General features: G+C 32.0%; 1 protein-coding gene across 1 annotated transcript; it reads left to right on the forward strand.

Moving 5' to 3' along the window:
* The first annotated feature begins 672 nt into the window (after positions 1–672).
* Positions 673–2,415, forward strand: LOC100266188 (dihydroceramide fatty acyl 2-hydroxylase FAH1). The gene is made up of 6 exons (XM_002267955.4): positions 673–864; positions 948–1,040; positions 1,352–1,548; positions 1,647–1,752; positions 1,849–1,995; positions 2,110–2,415. Exons 1-6 carry the CDS (start codon positions 814–816, stop codon positions 2,227–2,229), a joined length of 714 nt encoding a protein of 237 aa, XP_002267991.1. The 5' UTR covers positions 673–813; the 3' UTR covers positions 2,230–2,415.
* The last annotated feature ends 17,716 nt before the right edge of the window (positions 2,416–20,131 follow it).

A 20,131-nucleotide genomic window follows, 5' to 3' on the forward strand; every position in this document is an offset into this window, starting at 1 on the left:
TGTTACATTATATGTATATATTTTATCAAAAAAAAAAAAAAAGTTGAAGTTTAGTTCATTCTCATCATTCTAACTATGCTTAGTATAACATGATGATCATAGATGCAAAGATTGATAAAACTATATTTGTAGTGAGGACAAGAGGACTAAAGGAGGAAACACCATCTAAGATGGTTCTCTAATGTGTGAAATGGGACCGTTGGATATGCCAGTAAAGAGCGAGTGGATTCAATGACAAGAAGATGGTTAAAAAGAGACTTGTTTGAAATTATAAGGAAAACATGATGACGTGTGACTTGGTGAATGAATCAAATTGCCCTAGATAGAGTTGCATGCTAGAGAAGGATTCATATTCCAAGTAGGGGGATTCAAGATTTCTCGACTGTGGAATACATTGCTGTATTTTGAGATTTAAGGTGCTAGCTAGAAAGTTTGATTTAACAGGAGGGAAAGTTATTCTACTTAGTCAAGATCAATACAAAAATGCATGAAAGAATACAACAGAAAGTATCAGAATCCTATTCTTTATGAAATGTAAGGTTCTATCAGGCTCTGATTGGAGAAAGGAAAGAGATACGGAGAACAAGATTTCAGAGGAGATTGTACAATCATTCCAAAGGTTCTTTTTTAATCAAAATCATAAATCTTATGGTCCATATTATTTTTAATTGGCCATCAAAGCCTCTTATTTTCCATTCTCCTTTGCCTGAATTAATTTCAATATCTTTTATATATGTTCAGTTGGCTTATTAAGATTGCTGTGTAGTTCACTGGTTTTCTGAATGGTTTCCAATTGCAGGAGAAGGTGCCAAGATGGTCTCCAAGGACTTCACTGTAGATTTGAATAAGCCTCTTGTTTTTCAGGTCAACTCCCTTCTCTGATCTTTGTATATGGTTCCATTCAATATTTTAATTTGACTCCTTTACCACTGAAACCTTCATCACAGGTTGGCCATCTTGGAGAAGCTTATGAGGAATGGGTTCACCAGCCTATTATTAGCAAGGAAGGGCCTCGGTTTTTTGGGAGTGATATTTTAGAGGTACTACTCTGATGATAAATCCACAGGATTGTTAATAGAGTAGTAAATGCATATGAGTTCTTTAGTCTTAGTTTTTGCATTAGGATCTTTTATACCTGTCCTGAATATATACAATAAAATCTTTATAAAGTACATCATCTCTTTCAACTCAGTTCAAGCCATTCAGACATTGAAAGCAAAAAGGATGGGAAAATCTCAGATTTGAAAGTGCTCTCTGTGGACACAAATGATTAAAGTTATGTTTCTGGTAACTTTCTTGTCTATGTTGGTGGCTTCCTTTTGACTCCTATGGAACTTGAAACTTGAAACAGAGCACGACCCGCACAGTGTGGTGGGTCATTCCACTTGTTTGGCTCCCAGTTGTGTGCTGGGCAGTTTCCATGTCTGTCCGCATGGGCCTTCCCCTTCTTCAGTTGGCTGCAGCTGTGGCTGGTGGTCTCTTCATATGGACATTTCTGGAGTACACGTTGCACCGCTTTCTTTTCCACATCAAAACAAAAAGCTACTGGTTAGCACTCTCTCTCAGCTGGAGAATTTTTTTCTTCTCATTTTTACTGTTTTCAATTCATAAATTATATTCTATTACATAGTTTAAATTAATCACAGGGGAAACACCATACACTATCTTCTTCATGGCTGCCATCACAAGCACCCTATGGATGGACTACGCCTCGTATTCCCTCCTGCTGCTGCAGCTATCCTATGTCTGCCAGTATGTTCCTTTCGCTCTTTCAAAGTATGCCTTCTTGTTTTTGGTCTCTTCCATGCATTCTTCTGTTTCTGATTCATAATGGTCTGTGATATCTAGTTCTGGAACTTGATGAAACTTCTATCACCTCCATCGGTTGCTCCTACTTTGTTTGGAGGGGGCTTGCTGGGATATGTTATTTATGATGTCACCCATTACTATCTGCACCACGGGAAGCCATCGAAAGGGATTACACAGAACATGAAGGTAACTAAGCCAAAAGGGGAAAAAAAATAAAGAACATTTCTTCTGTTCTTTTTTCAGCCAAAGTCAGTTTTCATGAAGGATGGTCTATGAATTCATTGTGCTTGTGTTTGACAGAGATATCACATGAACCATCACTTCAGAATTGACGATAAAGGGTTTGGGATCACCTCCACATTCTGGGACAGGGTGTTTGGAACACTTCCTCCCGCAAAAGCTGCTGAAAAGAGTAGATGATTTTACTGCAAAGCTGTAGAAAATTCTCCATTAGGTTCCCAAGGTAATGAATTGATTCTATCAATCAAGGAACCTGGCTGGCAAGGATGTCATGGTTTCATTGTAATAGCTTGGCCTTTTTTAGCATGTTTTCTATCTTTGGTTCTCCTTTTCGTTCTTCTATACATGATATCTTTTTTCAGAAACTTTTTCAGTTTTGCCAGCTGGTGGATTAGGTTCTGGTTTCAAAAAGTAATACTTTTGGAAATTAACTTAATGACTTCAAGTCACTTAATAACTTAAATAACTTAATTTAAATTATTAAGCAAATTAGATATATTTGATAAATTAACTTAATACCACAACTTATATATAAAAATGATTTTTAAATATTAAGTTAAAATAGTTAACTAATTATTAATATCGAATCTTTTTTATTTTATTTATCAATATTTAATGATAGTATATTTAACAACTTTGTCTTGACTCATTTTTATAATAAATATTTTAAGATTACCTTATATATCTACAATACTTTATTTATTATTTAAAATTAATAAAAATAATTATTAATTAAAATTAATGATGATAATTATTAATTACAATTTATAAGAATAATATGTCAATTTTATTAAGTAAATTTCACCAAACAACCTTAATATTTAAAAGTAAAAAATAAGTAATAAGTTTTAAGTTAATAATTTAGAAATAATTTAACTTAAAATTAATTTAAATTATTAAATAATAAGTATTAAATTTTACCTCAACTTAATAAAATTAATATTAATTTTAAATGCTCTCACAAAATAATCATCAAAATGCCTTTTTCCTATTTGTACACGTGTTTTTTTTGGTTGTTTTTAAATACCATGTAGTCCACATTTTTTTTTCATTTTAGAACCACAAGCAGAGAAAATACATTTATCCCATGAATTTCTATTTAATATTTTGTACTAAACTTCTCTTGATTTTACTAGCAACTATCTTTTTTTATTTTTTTTATTTTACTATTAAATTTTTACTTGCTATTTTTTTAATCACCAATGGTCATGCTTTAAAATGGTTAGAAATGAAATATTAAATTAAAAAAAAAGTTATAAGATAATGAAAAAAAAAGAAATAAAAATATTATAAACATAAAAATAATATAACAATTTTTATTTATTTATTTATATGCTATAAGATTCACAAAATAAATAAATATTTTATTTAGTATTAATCGCTAAAATTCGTTATTACCATGCCTTAACCTCTAAACAATAAAACCTAATTTGTAAATTTGAATGCTCAATTGTCAAGAATATTATTATTAGGATTTTAAATTATTAAGTATATCATTTGTCGTATAGGATGATATTTTTATTTCTCGTCTTTTTTACAAATATTTTTATATTCACTATTATCATTGATTGCCCAATGTATTATCATTTCATGTCATGGTAGTAATAAATCATTGTATGGATGCTAACACATATGATTGCTAAAGAAAATCATGAATATTATAACCTTATTTATTTGAAATAATACATCATATAAACTTATATGTATTAACCAACCGTCTAATAAACCGTTGTAGTATTATGAGCAATACAAAGGAAATGATAGTAATAAGAAAGTTAAGGATCATTCTCATCATATGATATCGATGTGTCTAAACTCTTAGCTTGCATGGACGTGTGTACATAGTAAAAACCGATACCTTTAATTTCTAAAAGATGTCCAAGGTTTAGCACTCACCTAGGCTTAACTTCACAAACATCCCCACCTAATGACAAGACTCAAACTTTCTTAAAATTTATTTCCGAAAACTAATTTTTTATTATTTTTGGAATCATCATTTGCTTTATTTATTTTAAAGGAAAAAAAATAAGAAAGAAAAAGGCATGTCCACCGACCATAAATGGATTCAAGGATTAGATTTCTTGATAAGACAGTATTAGTTGGAACCCCACCCAACTCGAAGATCTATAATTAACAACATGATGGAAGGTAGCAAGAAATTGAACATGTGAAATGTGTAGACAAACCAAATGAATGTAAATCATGTATCACCATCGGAACCTATTTTTACAATTCATATCAAACTTTGGATTTTAAAGAAATTAAACTTAAATTTTAGAATAATTAAAGTATATAAATGAACAAATGAAATTCAAAATCTTGCCATAATGATAAGAAAGATGTGGATAACATAAGTCAAAATTGAAATTAAAACCCATGCTAATATATTAGAAATTTGACATTGGAGATGGCTAAAATCAATACCAAAATGCTAGAGGAAGTCATGATGCATGATCATTTTAATATGCCAGGCTGGTATCACCTTAGACATAGCGGCATTGTCACTTGAAATTCACACACTTTTTGTCATGGAACATCAATTCGATAGAGATTTAAAACTAGTAATTGGTGTCAACTTCAAAATAATACCAAAATTTGCATTTTGATACCTCAATCTTCATCATTACAAAATCAAATTCAATTTCCAAACTAATTAGAATCTTATTCTTAGTTCAAATCCAACTTTTAACTTGTCTTTTATTTAAAATTTGATGAAATTCGAAAGGGTGCAACATTGTCATAAAAAAAATGGGAAACCTAAAGATCTTACCATGATGTAGCATACCGTTAGGAGTTTTACCATACTAAAAGAAAAGCGTGAGATTTACCTATTAGAAACCTCAAAACATCATATGTCCTATTGTCACCTGAATGCTTCAAGTTTGATGGGCACAACTCAAATACTTGTTAGAAAGTTATTACACCTAACTAATTCCCTAAGCAAACTCAAAATGAATTAATATAAATAAAACCTAAACTAAAAACAAAAACAAAAACAAAATGACCTAAACCTACTTTACCTATTGAATTAAGGAAAATGCATGCATTATTCATTTGGAATCTCTTCATCTAGGAGATGGAAAGTTTCCTCCATGGCCACAATCGTTCTTTGAGGGAGCTTGAGGCAATGATCTTTCATCTTAAACTTATAGCTTTTTTTGGAATTGACTAGGCTAGCTAACATGGTTGAAAATAAGGACTTCCTTCTTGCTAGTGTGAACTTCCTCTTTAATTCCCTTTACCGTGATGGAATTTTAACTTGTCTATTGCTATCTTCCACCTTTAATAGGGTTCTTCCTTCAAAACTCTAAGGTTACACTTCCCATTCATCCCATGTCTTTCACATTCTTTTGAAGGTCTTAATAGCTCTGTTCATTGCATTTTTTTTTGGGTGTAAAGACTAAATTAATCTCTAGCCCTATGTTCTCCAAGGCATAGTTAGGCGACTTCTAGATGAAATTAAGTCTCCATTCAATAAACTTCCTCACTCTACCTTCTCATGGTTAAATGATACTTGCTTAAGTTGAATACATTAAACTCCAATATCATATTACCAAAAAAGAGTTGCATTACCCTATTTTGATAGTTAATGAAGGCATTTGTTGTTACCAAAAAAGGTCTCTCATGAATGATTGACATGAAATTCACTCCCTTTCCTAGTGACTCGATGTTTAGTATCACAAAATCTAAAGGATAATAGAACTTGTCAACTTAGTAACACATCTACCATCACTCTTCTTGGCACTTGGATAGATCAATCAACCAAGGATAAGATCATGATAGTGGCTTGGAGTTCTCTTAATCCTAGTTTCATATAGATGGAGTAAGGTGGGAGATTCACACTAGCTCTCAAGTAAGTAGAGCCTTTTCCACATATGTAACTTATATTTGCATTGAAATAATAGGGCAACTTGGAGCTTTGTTCTCAATGATCTCACTCACTTGCTCAATAAAGAATGCCCTTTTGTTGAAAAACAAGCATTTAAAACAATTTTAGGATTTAGATAATAAGATTAAAATGCTTACCAATGATTTGAATGCTCCCAAATCAATTCCTTACCATAAAGAATAAATTCAAAGCCACTAGAAGTCTTGTAGACCATGATCTTATACCTAACGACTCAACATCGAATCTTGGCACTTAAAAATATGGAGTTTAGAGGATAGAGACTAGGGCTCTTTTTTTTTTTTTTAGAATGTAAAGAATAGTGAGTGGGAGAAGAAAAATAAAACCATAATTTCTAAGGATGCATTTATAGGGTTCCTACCAAGCTTAAGTGACTTGAGCCCCCTTGGGCTTGAATCGCATAATCTAGCTAAAAAATGATCCTAATTAATTAATTTACCCAATAAGGTTGTCTAATTAATCAATTAATCTAATCTCGAGATACCATTTACTAACTCTTGTGCAACCTTACGAAATTACCAAAAAGCTCTTATGCACATAAGTGAACCAAAAATCAATTCAACCATCATAAATCATGTCATCAAGGTATATGGGCTCAAACAAGGACCATTGAGACCCATAGGATAGTACTAACTTCCTCATAATCCAATTTTGAAGTTAATTCAATATCTCACTATAGAGAGAGTCAACTACACTTCAGTACCATTTGTAAATAACAATGAAGCACTTAGTGTTTAAGTATGTAACCTATTATCCCTTATATACAATCTCCCCATGAACTAGTATTTGTAATCTAACAAAGTGAAAACTACCAACCTATCAAGATTTCAAATCCTCTTATAGTGTGATCAATTGACATATACTAGCTCATAAAGAGCTTATATCAAGTTTCACTTATGGAACTACTACAACCATAGTTTACTTAAACACACCTCCTTATGATAATCCAAGATGACATACTATCTTAATCTCATGAGATATCATGATGCCTCTATTGAGAATACCTATTACTACTAACTTTCATTCAATAGTGACTCAATCTATAAAGAATATATGATCATTTTAAGATCTCACTCGTAAGTCAAAGTCACTGCTAACTTTGACATTAGCTCAAATTTTATCAAGCTTGAGAGATAACACTATATAGCAACTTGGTGAAGTCATGACTACCCGATAGCTTTATGTCATGACTCACCATAGGTCTTGTCAAATATGTAACCATATGCACTAGTGCACTTGCCATGAGAAACCTATCTTGATGGCTAAGACCAATCATCCTTCTAATTACGAGGTAATGCACCATAACCTCAAATAAATTGCCTAAGTCCACAAACTAATTGTGAACAAATCATCTACTTTCAAGAAACCCATGATTTAGATCATTTATGTAACTCCTAATGCACCCAAATCATGTACATTAATGCAAGAGATATAGGCCAAAATGCTTGATTACTACTCAAAAAGTGTTATTTGATAGCTTGTAATTAACTCTTTTAAGCACTTTTGAGTAGTAGTTATTGACTTTTAACCCAATTAACATGTTAAGGACCCTTGCAATCAATTCTAATCAAATTGTGTTAAGTTTTGGTGTTTTGATAGCTTTTTGATCACCAAAGCAATCCAAGAATGAGGGAGAGCTGTATATAGTTCATGGAAAAGCTTTTGGAAGCTCAAATTCATGAAGAACAAAGCTTTGGAGCTCTATAGCCCTTTGCCAAAGTCGTTCAAAGTATGCAAGGAGAGAAGCAAGGAGAGAGGAAAAACATAGTGAAGAAAACAGAGGACAGCAGTTGCAGTCTTCTTTCGCACTTTTGGAGCACTTCCCGAAGTCCATTTTCTACAAGCTATATACCATTTCAAAGCTCAGGAAGTAAAGAATCCAATGCTTCAAACCGTGTACGATTTGAAGCTGAAATGAGGAAGTTACAGCCTTTGGAAGATGACTGCTCCAAGCTGAAGGAAGGATTCAGCAAAGTGTTGCGAAATCACCCTTTTGTTGCGGAATGATTTCGCAGCCTTTTTGCACAGTGCTTTGGATTTCCCTTGAAGTTTCACGCCGTGATGGTAGCCAAACACCACAAGATGAAAGCCAACTTCGCAGCGGTGCGGAACCAGCCTTTTGCTGCGAAGTAATTTCGCAACCCTTTTTGTGCATCTACGAAATTTCGCAGACCACGTTTTCACCTGCGAAATGGTCCTTAGTGCTTCCCGATATTTGTAACCGACACTTGGAGATATTTTTCTTCAGATTTTTATTGTCTAAATCCCCAAATTCTCCTTGTAACCCACCAATTATAGGATTCCTTAGTTATTAAGTTTGGAAAATGGGTGAATAACCTCAGATATTTTGTTTTGTAATTTGCTTTATATATGACTCTAGGGACTCTCTCGGAGGAGGTTGTTCCAAGGATCCTTTGTACAAATTTGGAAGGAAGTAAAATACAGAGCACTTGCTCTGTTTTTCATATATATTCTTGTTTTCTCTTTAGTTTTCTTTCTAGCTAATCAAATTCTGAGGATTTTTCCTCAGAGGATGAGAGGCTAGGCTCTTCGTTTCTTGGAGTGAAGAAAGCCGGGTAAGTTTCCGAATGCATAAATTGGAAATGTTGTTGTTTTAGTTTTTAATGAAGAGAAAGTGTGACCCGTTAATGGTTTTTATCTTTTTAGTTAACTTAAAACGCCTTTAAATCACCTGGGCCAACACTTGGTAAGGCAAGTGATCTCCGTCCATGGAGATGCACTAGTTTACCCCTTGCGAGCCTCTGGGAGGTGACTTGAAGGTAGGATTTTCTAGAATTGCCAACACTTGGTAAGCTTTTGGACTTTAAGGAGACATCCATTAGTTATCTCTTGCGAGCTTGAGAAGGGAAATCCAAGGTTAAAGATCACCTTGAATGGCAAGTGCTAGGTGAGAGGTATGAGCCATTGCAAGTTGCATCCGTGAGAGGGATTTAGTGTTTGAACCCATTAATGGGAAGCATCTGTATAGCACCGGTTAGAGAATTAACTATATGTTAATTCTCTAATGCGAGGAAAAGAAACAAGTGACTGGAACTCCCTTTTTGTATGAGGAATCTGAGCCTAGTGATCTGAAACTCCAAGAAACACTTTTCTTTGTAAGTAAAATCAGTTACTATTTTTGGTTAGTTTAAAACCAAACCTTTTCAACCAAAGTTTATGTTTTCTTTTAAAGCTAACCTTGAAATGAAAAGGCACCAATTCAGCTTTGAATTAATATCATTTGCAAAGTGAAAACCCATCCTAGTGAACGATCCTAGAGCCACTATGCTATAGTAGCTTTGTCTTTGCTACCCTAGTAAATGGTGTAATAGGTTATAAATTTTGTTGATTACTCCCTCAATCAAGGAGCACCAGCTGGACACGAATCAGCTGAGACACCAATTGGGCATGAATCAAATGGCGCCGTTGCCGGGGATCGAACCCCGAATCAAATGGTGTCGTTGCCACTGCCGCTGCTAGGGATGAATCAATGCTTATGAGGTACAATGCATGAAATAAGGATAGATTAAAGTACATTTGGAACTTTATTAAAAAATAATAAACTTTGAATTTGTTACATCATGTTATAGTTTTAAGGCAATTTTATCTTGTTCCAACACTTCTAACATCTCTGAGGTCTTATCCCCTACCCTCTATCTTTGAATTTCTATAGGAAATGGTAAATGGTTCATAAATTTTCCTTCTTTATGCTCGCTTTGACTTCTTCAAGCTTCTCAAATTCTTTTTTAACTTCCATATCTACTTCCAAGGTTGAACCATTCTTTTTAGCACCACTATCTTCTGTCATTTGTTGTTTAGACCTTTTATATCTGTTTCTAATTTTAGGTATGATCCCTATCTTACATTCTTCATTTCTTACTTCTAAAACCTTGCATGCTCCCCTTAAGTTTTGTTATAGCTAAGCAAGGAACTTGTCTTTTTCTTAAGGTATACTTGCAATGATTTGATTTAGAGTTGCTTGAATGTTTAGATTGCTTGCAATATCTAAACATTAATCTTATAATGGCATTGGATGAAATGTTTCATCATGATCTCGAGGATTGACATAGATGATAAAATTCGTCCTTGTTATTGGGAACTGTGAAGTGCAAATCTTTATTATCCACTACCTTGGTAACTTGATATCAATTGGCATGTAGTTGGAATTAGTCATTATTATTACTTCTCCATAACAAATTTGAATAATTTCTCCAACCTCAATTATAAATATTAGAGAATAGAAAGTTATTCATTGGTTATCTAAAAGGTCCAATAACATTAGCATGCTCAAAGAACATGTCTTCTATAGTGGGAAATGTGAGGTAAAAATGCACCTCATCAAATCTTCTACTAAGTGTAGCAATTTTTGCTTAAAAATCAAATCCATCAATTAATGCATACACTCGACTAGCCTTTGTCTTATTCACGCCCCTATCTCTTGGTTGAGTAAATTTGCTCCATATCTTTTATATGGGTATAAGGATTCTCACTCTAGTCCCCCATTGAAGATCGATAGTAGAGGAACTAGTTAGGGTTGGATAGTCACATGATTCTAATTCTATAGTATTGTGAAACATGAAGGTATGCTTAGGAATGGCAACGGGGCAGGTTCAGGAAGGGTCACCCCCCTCCCAACCCCGTCTCGTTTATTAAAAAAAATTCTCATCCCCGTCCCATTTAAAAAATTAAACGGGGTGGGGCGGGGCAAGTATGGGAATTTCCCGTACCCGCCTCACCCCATTTAGCTTTTTTTTTTTATATATTTAAATTACTTTTAAATTTTTTAATTACATTAAAATAAATATATTTTATAAATAATAAAATCATTATATTTTTTATAACTTATTTTATTAAAAAAAATTTATTATTATCTATATATTAAAAATAGTAAAATAAAAATTTAAATTAAATTAATTTTAAATTTTAAATTAAATTTAATTTTAAAATTAATTTTAAATTTTAAATTAAATTTAATTTTAAAATTAATTTTATATGTAAACGGTGTGGGACTGGGTAGGATGAGGCAATAGCCGAACCCACCCCGAACCCGCCCTGGGTTTAAAAAAAAAATCTCATACCCGTCCCAAACCCGTTTATTAAATTTAAACCCCGTCCCATTAGGGGCGCGGTGGGGCGGGTACTCGAAAAAACCCGTCCCGTTGCCATCCCTAGGTATGCTTAGACATGAAGGGTTTAGATGCTCTCTTAGTCTTGTACCCTTGAAAAGCCACCTATGGCCTATTGTGGTTGTTACTATTCACACCCTCATTATTTTCCATAACTAGTTAAGATTGTTGTCTTGTCCTCTAAAGTATACTTGAAAAATCTTTCTCCTAATCAAGCATATAATGAAAGAAAATTAGATTAATTGAAATAACTATACTAAGAAAATTAAAAAATAAATAATTAAGAATGATAGAAGTAACTTGAAGAAAAAATAATATCCTAAGTTCATAGAAAGGAGATAAAACCTAAAAACAAAGTAAAAATATTAAAGCAAAGCAATTCATTTTATCCTAGTTATGATGGTTGCCAAGCCCCAACAACGACACCACTTTCTTGACCTTGAATCTTTGTTGTCCAAAATACCAAGTTTGTTATATATATATGTTAGGAATTTGAGGCTAATCCAAACTATGGTAATCACCCTAGAGGGGAGGGGGGGGGGAGGGGAGGGGTAAATAGGGTGATGGTCTCTTTTTCACAAATTTAAACTATGCAAATATAAGAGACAATTATATACAAATATATAATAAACAAAATAAACACAATTGCATATAATTTAAAAGAGTTAAGGAAGAGAGAGTGCAAACACGAGAGTTTATAGTGGTTCGGCACTTCCTTGCCTACGTCCACTCTCCTCAACCTCCTAACCGAGTGAGGGTTCCACTATCTTGAAGCTTCAACCAAGCTTCCAATCTCTTTACAATTGGATTATGGTTCCAATTCACCCTATTGGACTTTTGGCTCCAAGCACCCTTTATACTTCTTTAAGAGATATCCCTTTCTTGAACAACCTCTCAAGTGATACTCCTTACTTGAGAAAATTCCTCACAAAGATATACAAATAATGATCTCTCAAAATCCTAGTAATAGAACTTTAGGTTCAAAGATACAAGAAAAACTAGGATTGACTGGTGCACTAAAGATATGCAAGTTTTGAAATAATAGTGCACTAAAAAATACTCTTCCAAGGCTCAAATATAATCAAGAAAGATTTGGGAAGGTTTTGCTTATGAAACAATGAAGATTGGAGCCTTTTTATAGAAGAAAAAAGTCATACTAACCGTTGGGGGTTCGATCGGTCGAGCTAGGGGTCGACCGGTTGACTAGCTGTTAGGAAAAGTGATTGTTGGGCCTCAACCGGACCTCGACCGGACATCAACCGGTTGAGGTTCAACCTTGACTGGGAGGAGAAGGCCACTAGGAGAGAGAGAAACTTTTTTGCCTCCCTCAACCGATCTTCGACCGGACAAGCACAATCGGTCGACCGGTTGAACCGGTTGAACCATTTTTTTTACTCAACACTCAACCTTTTTCAACTTAAAACCTTTTAACACAAGTTTGAAAATCATTTAACACAAGGTTTTAGTTGAAAACATGAAATCATCCAATTCTTAAGATATTTAAAACAATGTTACTCTTGGATGATTTTGGTGCATAAATAAAGAATGAAATGCATGAAAGTCCTAGTGCACCAACAACCTTACAAAGAGATCTTAAGAAGTTTTGGTCTTGAAAAACTCTTCTCTTTGAGGTGGTCTTCTTCTTCATGATTTCTCATTGGCTTGATTTGTCTTTGGATTGCCACTTTGGAAGTCGTCTTGCCTAATCACACTTGAAGTATGATCATTAGTTCTAAACCTTGTTTTATTATCATCAAAATCAAGATTAACCAAACCTTGGTTTCATAATATATATATACTAACTTTGGCTACAAAAAACTAAAGAAAAAGTCACTATTACTCTTATAGTAGTGCTTTAGGTATCATCCTTAGGGATTGGACTATGAAAATTACCAAAACTAAGCTAAAGTGAATGCTTTTACCTAAATTCCTAAAGGAAAAATATTGATCAAATATTTGAATGAATTGAAATAAACCTTATTAATTAGAAAAAAAATTATTGATATCTAATTCATTTGATTAAATTTTGGACACTCCACAATCCAACCTTAGGAATAGAAATTCAAAGGGAATAAGGGTACTCAAGTTATGTTGATCTTAGGGTTTTCAATATATTTTGTCAACCATGATCAATCTGAGTTCTATAACTTAGAGTTGTGTTTAAAACCTAATTTTTATTTCTATCCTAAGTTGGAATTAGCATTTTATGAATGGAAATCAATTTAAATTCAAGTCTTGGCTTTTAGTCCTTATAATTTCTATAGTTATGTCGAATGATGGGTAAAGAGAGAGAGAACCATGATAATTAGGGATCAAGGTGTACCAAGAATCCTTGATATCATGTAGTGATCTACCATACTACCTTTTAGTTCAAACTAACATGGAGAGTATTGTAATCTCATTATTTATGCCTAATACACTTTATTAAGCCATCGTTTATTCATTTATCCTAACTTATAACTCTAGATTTTTATGTTTCATATCCTAGGATGACTTTTGAGCCTTTCAAAGAAGTGTTGTACAAATACATAATCTATAGAAAAAGTTAAGGGAAAAAAAAAACACTATTGAATCAAAAGAAACTATAAATAATTATAAAATTAATTTCAAAACAAAAATTAAAAATTAAAACAATTTTCTATATCTTCTCCTTGAAAACCTTGATCCAAGGTGTCAAAACTCAAATCTAATCTAATTCCCCTAAACCTTAAAACAATTGAGTTTCAATAGTAAATAAAATCCCTAAACATGTGGCACACTTTATTGGCTATTTATTCTAAAAAAATTACATTAAAATATCCAAAAATATCTTACTTATAAGTGAGATTTCATTTTCGTTGGAAACATTTTTTTTATTTCAATTTCATCGTCACTTGAGTTATCCAAACATGAGAATGGATGAGAAAAAGAATGAGATGTTCATTCTCACTCTTCATTCTTGCATACCAAACATGACCTACATGTTAATAGTAAGAGTGATCAATCCTAAAAATGGAACTCCTTACTTGGTAACATTAATGTCAAAGATCCTAGTTATATGTTTAACTTTGATATAAAGTGGTAGAATGTACCTAAAGTGGTCCCACTTGCATAGTCTAAGGGCTAAATTTAAAAGAGTATATTAATCATTGTCTTCGAAAACCTTTTAAGTTTCAAGCAAGGCAATCAATTAGAGAGGGCCTCTATCTAGTAATAATATCATAACATGCTTAAAGTAGACTCGATCCTTATGATACTAGAATACCTTGCATAAATAGTAGGCTAAAATATGTCAATTGGCCATACTATAAGAGGATTTGGAACTCAAGAATGGTAAATATAATCTTAAGAAACTAATAGGTTTCACTTTGTTAGATTACAATTACTAGTTCATAGGGAGATTATATATAATGGATGGCAATTCATAGGCCTGAGCACTTAATGTCTCATTATACATTGGGTACTGGAATACAATCAACTTTTTATAATGGAATGTTGAGTCAACTTCAAAATTAAATTTTAAGGGAGCTAGTACTATTCTATGAGTCCTAATGGTCCTTATTTGAGCTCATATACCTTGTTGGCACATTTTATGAGGATTAGATCGGTTATAAGTTCACTTATATGCGTAAGGGTAATTTAGTAATTATGCAAGGTTGCACAAGAATGATTGAACAACATCTATGGATTAGACTAATGATCAATTAGAGCCTTATTGGGTTAATTGATCAATTATGACTCTTTTTAAGCTAGATTAAGTGACCCAAGCCCAAAATGAATTCTAGTCACTTAAACCTACTAAGAAACCTATAAATACCCCTTATAGGGTTAAGGTTTCATTCTTCCATTGTCCCTTATCACGTTTTAGATAGAGCTTTAGCCTTAACCTTTAGAGATTTCCACCATTTGTATTCTAAAGCTCAAGGATGAGTCATCGAGTGGAAGATCTCTAGGTTTTCGAGGTCGTCTTCAACACTTAAAATTTAGTTTTGAGAGCATCAAAACCTAAAGGTTAGATTTTTAATCCCTAAAGATCAAATTTTTAAAAATCGATATTACTTCCATCGCATGGATCTAAGATGCCAACATTAAGGTCTTGAGGGATGGCAAGAATAGGAAAATTATGTAATCTTAAGCCACTTACATTGACAAACTTGTGGTCAAATATGTGATGTAGGATTCCAAGAAGGGTTTGTTACCCTTTAAGAATGCATTTCTACTTTCTTAGGATTAATGTCCTAAGACAACTAAGGAGAAATAGTGCATAAAGACAATAGCTTATGCCTCGATAAGATATTTGCTTCATTATAAGGATGTTGGGTAGATATCAATCTAATCCAAGCTTAGAACATTGGACAACAACCAAACATGTACTTAAGTATCTTAAGAGAATAAAAGATCGTATGCTTGTGTTCCATAATAACAAGTTAGTACCCATTGGGTACACAAATTTAGACTTTTAGTATGATAAGGATTCTCATTGATCTACCTTTTATTTTGTATACACTCTAAATAGTGTAGTTATTAGTTCGAGAAGTGTGAAGCAATCTTGCTTTGCTGACTCTACTATGGAAGTCAATTATGTTGCAACCTTTAAAGCTACAAAGGAAGTCGTTTGGCTTAAGAAGTTCTTCATGGGACTCGGGGTGGTTCCCTTGTTTGTATCTCCTATGAACTTATTTTGTGATAATAAAGAGATGGTGGCATATTCTAAATAACTAAGAAACCATTGAAAAGGTAAACACATTCAGAAAAAATACCATTTGATTCCTAAGATACGAATGAGTGTTATAATAGTGAAAAAGATACCTTTTGCGAAGAACCTAGTGGATACTTTTAGCAAGACTTTATCAAGTAATGTTTTTTATGGTCATAAGGATAGCATAGATATCAAATATATTCCCAATATGCTTTGAGGGTTAATGAGAGATTGTTAGAATAAAACCCTTAAAAGCATAATATGACGTAATAATAATAGCTTTATTATTGATTAAGAAGATTCTAGTTTTCTTATACTATCTATCTTATCCATGCATTAGACTTTCTGAGCATTCTAATTTGGAATCTCTTACATTGTATATGAAAGGTGCATTAAAAGTTACAAAAGATCTAAGTAATAGCTTACTTGCAAGTAAATGATTTGTTCACAATTGGTTCATTGACTTTGACAATCTATTTGAAACTATAGTACACTACCTCATAATTGAGAAGATGATTAGTCTTGGTCATCAGGATGGACTTCCCATATCAAGTATACTAATGTGTATGGTTACATATTAGATAAGACCTATGATGAGTCATCATATTGGTTATTTAATAATCATGATTTGACCAACCTACTATACTGTATGAGTTCTCAACCTTGAAAGGATATTGAGTTTATGCTAAAGTCTTTAATGACTTTGGCCTATGGGTGAGATTTTAAGGTGGTCATATATTCACTATGGATTGGGTCACACTATTAATGGAGGTTGTTGACAATAGGTATACTTAAGATAGATACTATGATATCTCATGCGTTTGAGACAGCATGTCCCCTTAGGTGATTCCAAAGATATGTGATAAAAAAAAAATTATGGTTATAATAATTCCTTAAGTTGAATTTAACATATATTATTGAAGAACTAAAGTATATTTATTGATCACATAATAAAAGGATCTAAGACTTAAGAATTGTAGAGATAATTTTAATGGATATATAGCCTTCACCTTGTTAGATTATGTATACCAATTCATGAGGAGCTTACATACAATGGATATTAAGTCACAGACTTGAGATCTTGTATCTCGTTCTAATATCATAAAATACGAGAGTGTAGTTGACTCTCTATAGTAGGATGTTAAGTAAATTTCATAATTAAATTCTAAATGGGCAATTATTTTTCTATAGGTCTCATTTGTCCTTACTTCAACTCATATTCCTTAACAACACATTTATTGAGGGATATTTGGGTTCATTATACGCATGTGTGTATAAGTGCATTTTAGTAAACATGTAAGGTTGCACAAAAGCTTGTGAATGGTTTCTTTAAACTAAGTTAATTGATTAATTAAAACCTAATAGGACTAATTAATTAATTAAAACCCAAGTAGGTTAAATTAAGTGATCCAAACCCAATATGAGCTCAAGTTACTTAAGTGAAGCCTATATAAACTTCCCTTTAGGGGTTAGAGCTTTACTCTTTTATTCATTCTTTTATTCTCCAAAGAGAAGAGAGCCTTAGCCACCACCTCTTTGTGTGACCTCCACCACCTTCAGTGCCAAGAGTAAAGGAAGAAGAGTTATTAGACAAATAATCCATTGGTTTGCAAGATCTATGCTATTCTTCATTGAAAGGAAATGATATGAGAATATCTAGATCTAAGGTAAATCATCGTAAACTCTATGTCTATGGTTTATAGATATTGCATTTTTTTGTTAAATCTAGAAAACCCTAGGATAGTTTAGATGCATCCTACTCGATCCAAGGTTGGAAATGGAATAATCCAAGGATTCTCAACAAATTCAATAAATATGACTAGAGAATTGTCTTCATCACACAACAATAAGAGTGAGGACAACCACCACTTGTAGAATTCGACCACTTGCTCACATACACAACCCTCACATTAATTGTATAACGGTCACAACCTTCACATTGACCACAAACGACTAAAGCCTTAAAGGTCATTCCATAATTACTACATAATAGTCAAAGCCTTAAAGATGGACATGATAAAAGTCATTTAAGGTCACGCATAATCGCCCTTATTATCTTCCCATAAGTAATCTACCAAAAAAAAAGGTTATAAATGGAGGCCTCAATTTTAGAACAATGCGTAAAATAATAAAAAGAAAAAATTTCATCTTTTGTTTATTGTCCTCCATTTTGCTTCTTCATGGTTAATTTCATTATAATAGATGAGTCAACCTAATTGGCTAATCCCCTTTTCATATTTTTGTCTCTTCCATTCACAAAAGAAAGTTATGCTTAGTTTGACTTTTTCCAAAAAAAAAATGCAACAAAACATTTTTCTTTTATTTTTTTATTATCAAAAGTGTTTTTTAATAAAAGTAACATATTCAAACCAAATGGAAAAATATATTGTCACAAAAATAACTTCCAAAGGGTCGAAAGTGTGATACTACATTGGTGGTCAAGCAATATGGCCATAGAGTAATCAATCTCTATATTGACTATTCAATTCCTAGAGCACATAGTTATATTTGATAGATAATTACTAGATAAACCCTTTTGTGGATTATTGAAGCTTCAAGCTATGCAAGGAGTGTTAATCACTCCCAAGGAAATCATAAATTTCGTTGGGCTATCAAATATATTTCCAACAATTTTTTTGCTGAATTCTATTCCACCAAGTGAAGATATTTGAAATAATTGAGGGAGGCCACGTGGGGTCCCGTGATGTGCGTGAATGGCAGGGCATGCCAAATTTGAATTTGGACAATGACACGAACCCCACAAGACAACATGGCTAAATTTGAATTTGGACAATGACTAAGGCCCCGCAAGATAACGTGACATGTTCATCAAAAGAATGACCACAAAGTTTGACATCGACCTTTTATTTATTTATTTATTTTTTTAATGACAAGTGTTTTGAAATATAAATATGAATTATTAAAGACAAGCCAAGTATTTGTTTCTAAGTACATATGACAAACATTTTCATGATTAAGCTTCAACAAAAGGGTTTTTCCTTTGGCCTTCGAGGAGGGTTCTTACATTTGTTTTTCATGGTTTTTATATTTCATAAAAATTGTCAATTGTCTTGCAATATATATAAAATAAAAAATTGCATATAATTTATAAATAAAAATAATTAAATTAACTCAACTAAATTAAATATTTAAGATTTGAAATATTGGTTGAGAGGGTACATATAAAATTCTTTAATAATGTCATTAGCTTTTATATAATTTGAATGTAAAAAATACCTTGGTTTTGTATAATATTATGCTCTTTTTAAGTCCTATTTGATTTGATTTTTAAGAAGTCAAAAGTGTTTTTTAAGTTTAATAAGAGTTTTTTTTTTTTTTTATTTGAGTTAATTTTGTTTTAAAAACTCATAAATTTTAAAAAGTATTTAATATGAAAATAAAAAAAATATTATTTCTTGTAAAACCTCTTAATGTAAAATGAGGTTCTCCAGTTGTTTCATTAACCAATTTTCTCGTCTTAGGTAATAAAAGAAACTACGAATATGAGAATCATTTTTTTTTTTCATAGTATAAGAATCTTGACCTTTATTTTTCACGAAAAAATAAAATAAAATAAACAAAAAAAATTGAAGAAAAAAGACTTTTGTTTCTTTAAAAAAGAAAATTTTTATTCATTCTTTATTTTCAAAGAGGGATGAGGAAAAAACATATTTTTTTTTTCAAATAATGACAATTTTTTTTTTTAATGATTTTAAAACTCTGTGAAATTATGATCTCATTTTCTTATTTATTGGGTTAGGTTGAGTTAATCCACTTGAACACCTAAACTCAAATCCAACACCTCTATTGAGGACTCCTCTCATGAGTTATTATATTTTTAATAAAGTTTTATAATACTAATTTTTTTTACTTTAAGGATTTTGATTTTAGTTTTAATTTTAATTTCCAAAAAAGATGAAAAAAAGAAATTATCATAAATAAAATCTCATAAAGAAGAAATAAAAAAAATTATTTTTTTAATATTTGATTTTGAGAAAAATAATAAAAACAATCAATATAATTAAAACAAGTTTTTACATTTATTATTTGACTTACGCATATCGTGGATTCAAATGTAGCCCATGATTTTTTGATTTTAAAATCCTTTTTTTAAAAAAAAAAAAAAGAAAAAAAGAAAAAAAAAAGATTCGCGTATAAATTTTGAAATGGAGGTGGAGGGATATGCGGAAGCGAATCGTGATTGCCTCTACCAACTCTACGTAATACAACATTTCTTTTTTTATTTTCTTTAATGTATTTTTTAACAATAAAATATTGAACAAAGATTCATAGAGAATTTTATATTGCCAAGAAAATGAAATTGAACGCGAATGGGGAAGTGACGCACCTGATTGTTGTTTTGAATAAAAG

This window comes from Vitis vinifera, chromosome 10, assembly GCF_030704535.1.
Source record: "Vitis vinifera cultivar Pinot Noir 40024 chromosome 10, ASM3070453v1".
In the NCBI taxonomy this organism is placed as follows: Eukaryota; Viridiplantae; Streptophyta; class Magnoliopsida; order Vitales; family Vitaceae; genus Vitis; species Vitis vinifera.

Bases quoted from the DNA above. Each gene is read 5' to 3' on its own strand.
- LOC100266188 (XM_002267955.4), top strand. From the start codon at position 814: ATGGTCTCCAAGGACTTCACTGTAGATTTGAATAAGCCTCTTGTTTTT. The intron at 1,753-1,848 runs GTATGTTCCTTT...TGTGATATCTAG, and splicing joins CAGCTATCCTATGTCTGCCA to TTCTGGAACTTGATGAAACT. The intron at 1,996-2,109 runs GTAACTAAGCCA...TGTGTTTGACAG, and splicing joins GGATTACACAGAACATGAAG to AGATATCACATGAACCATCA.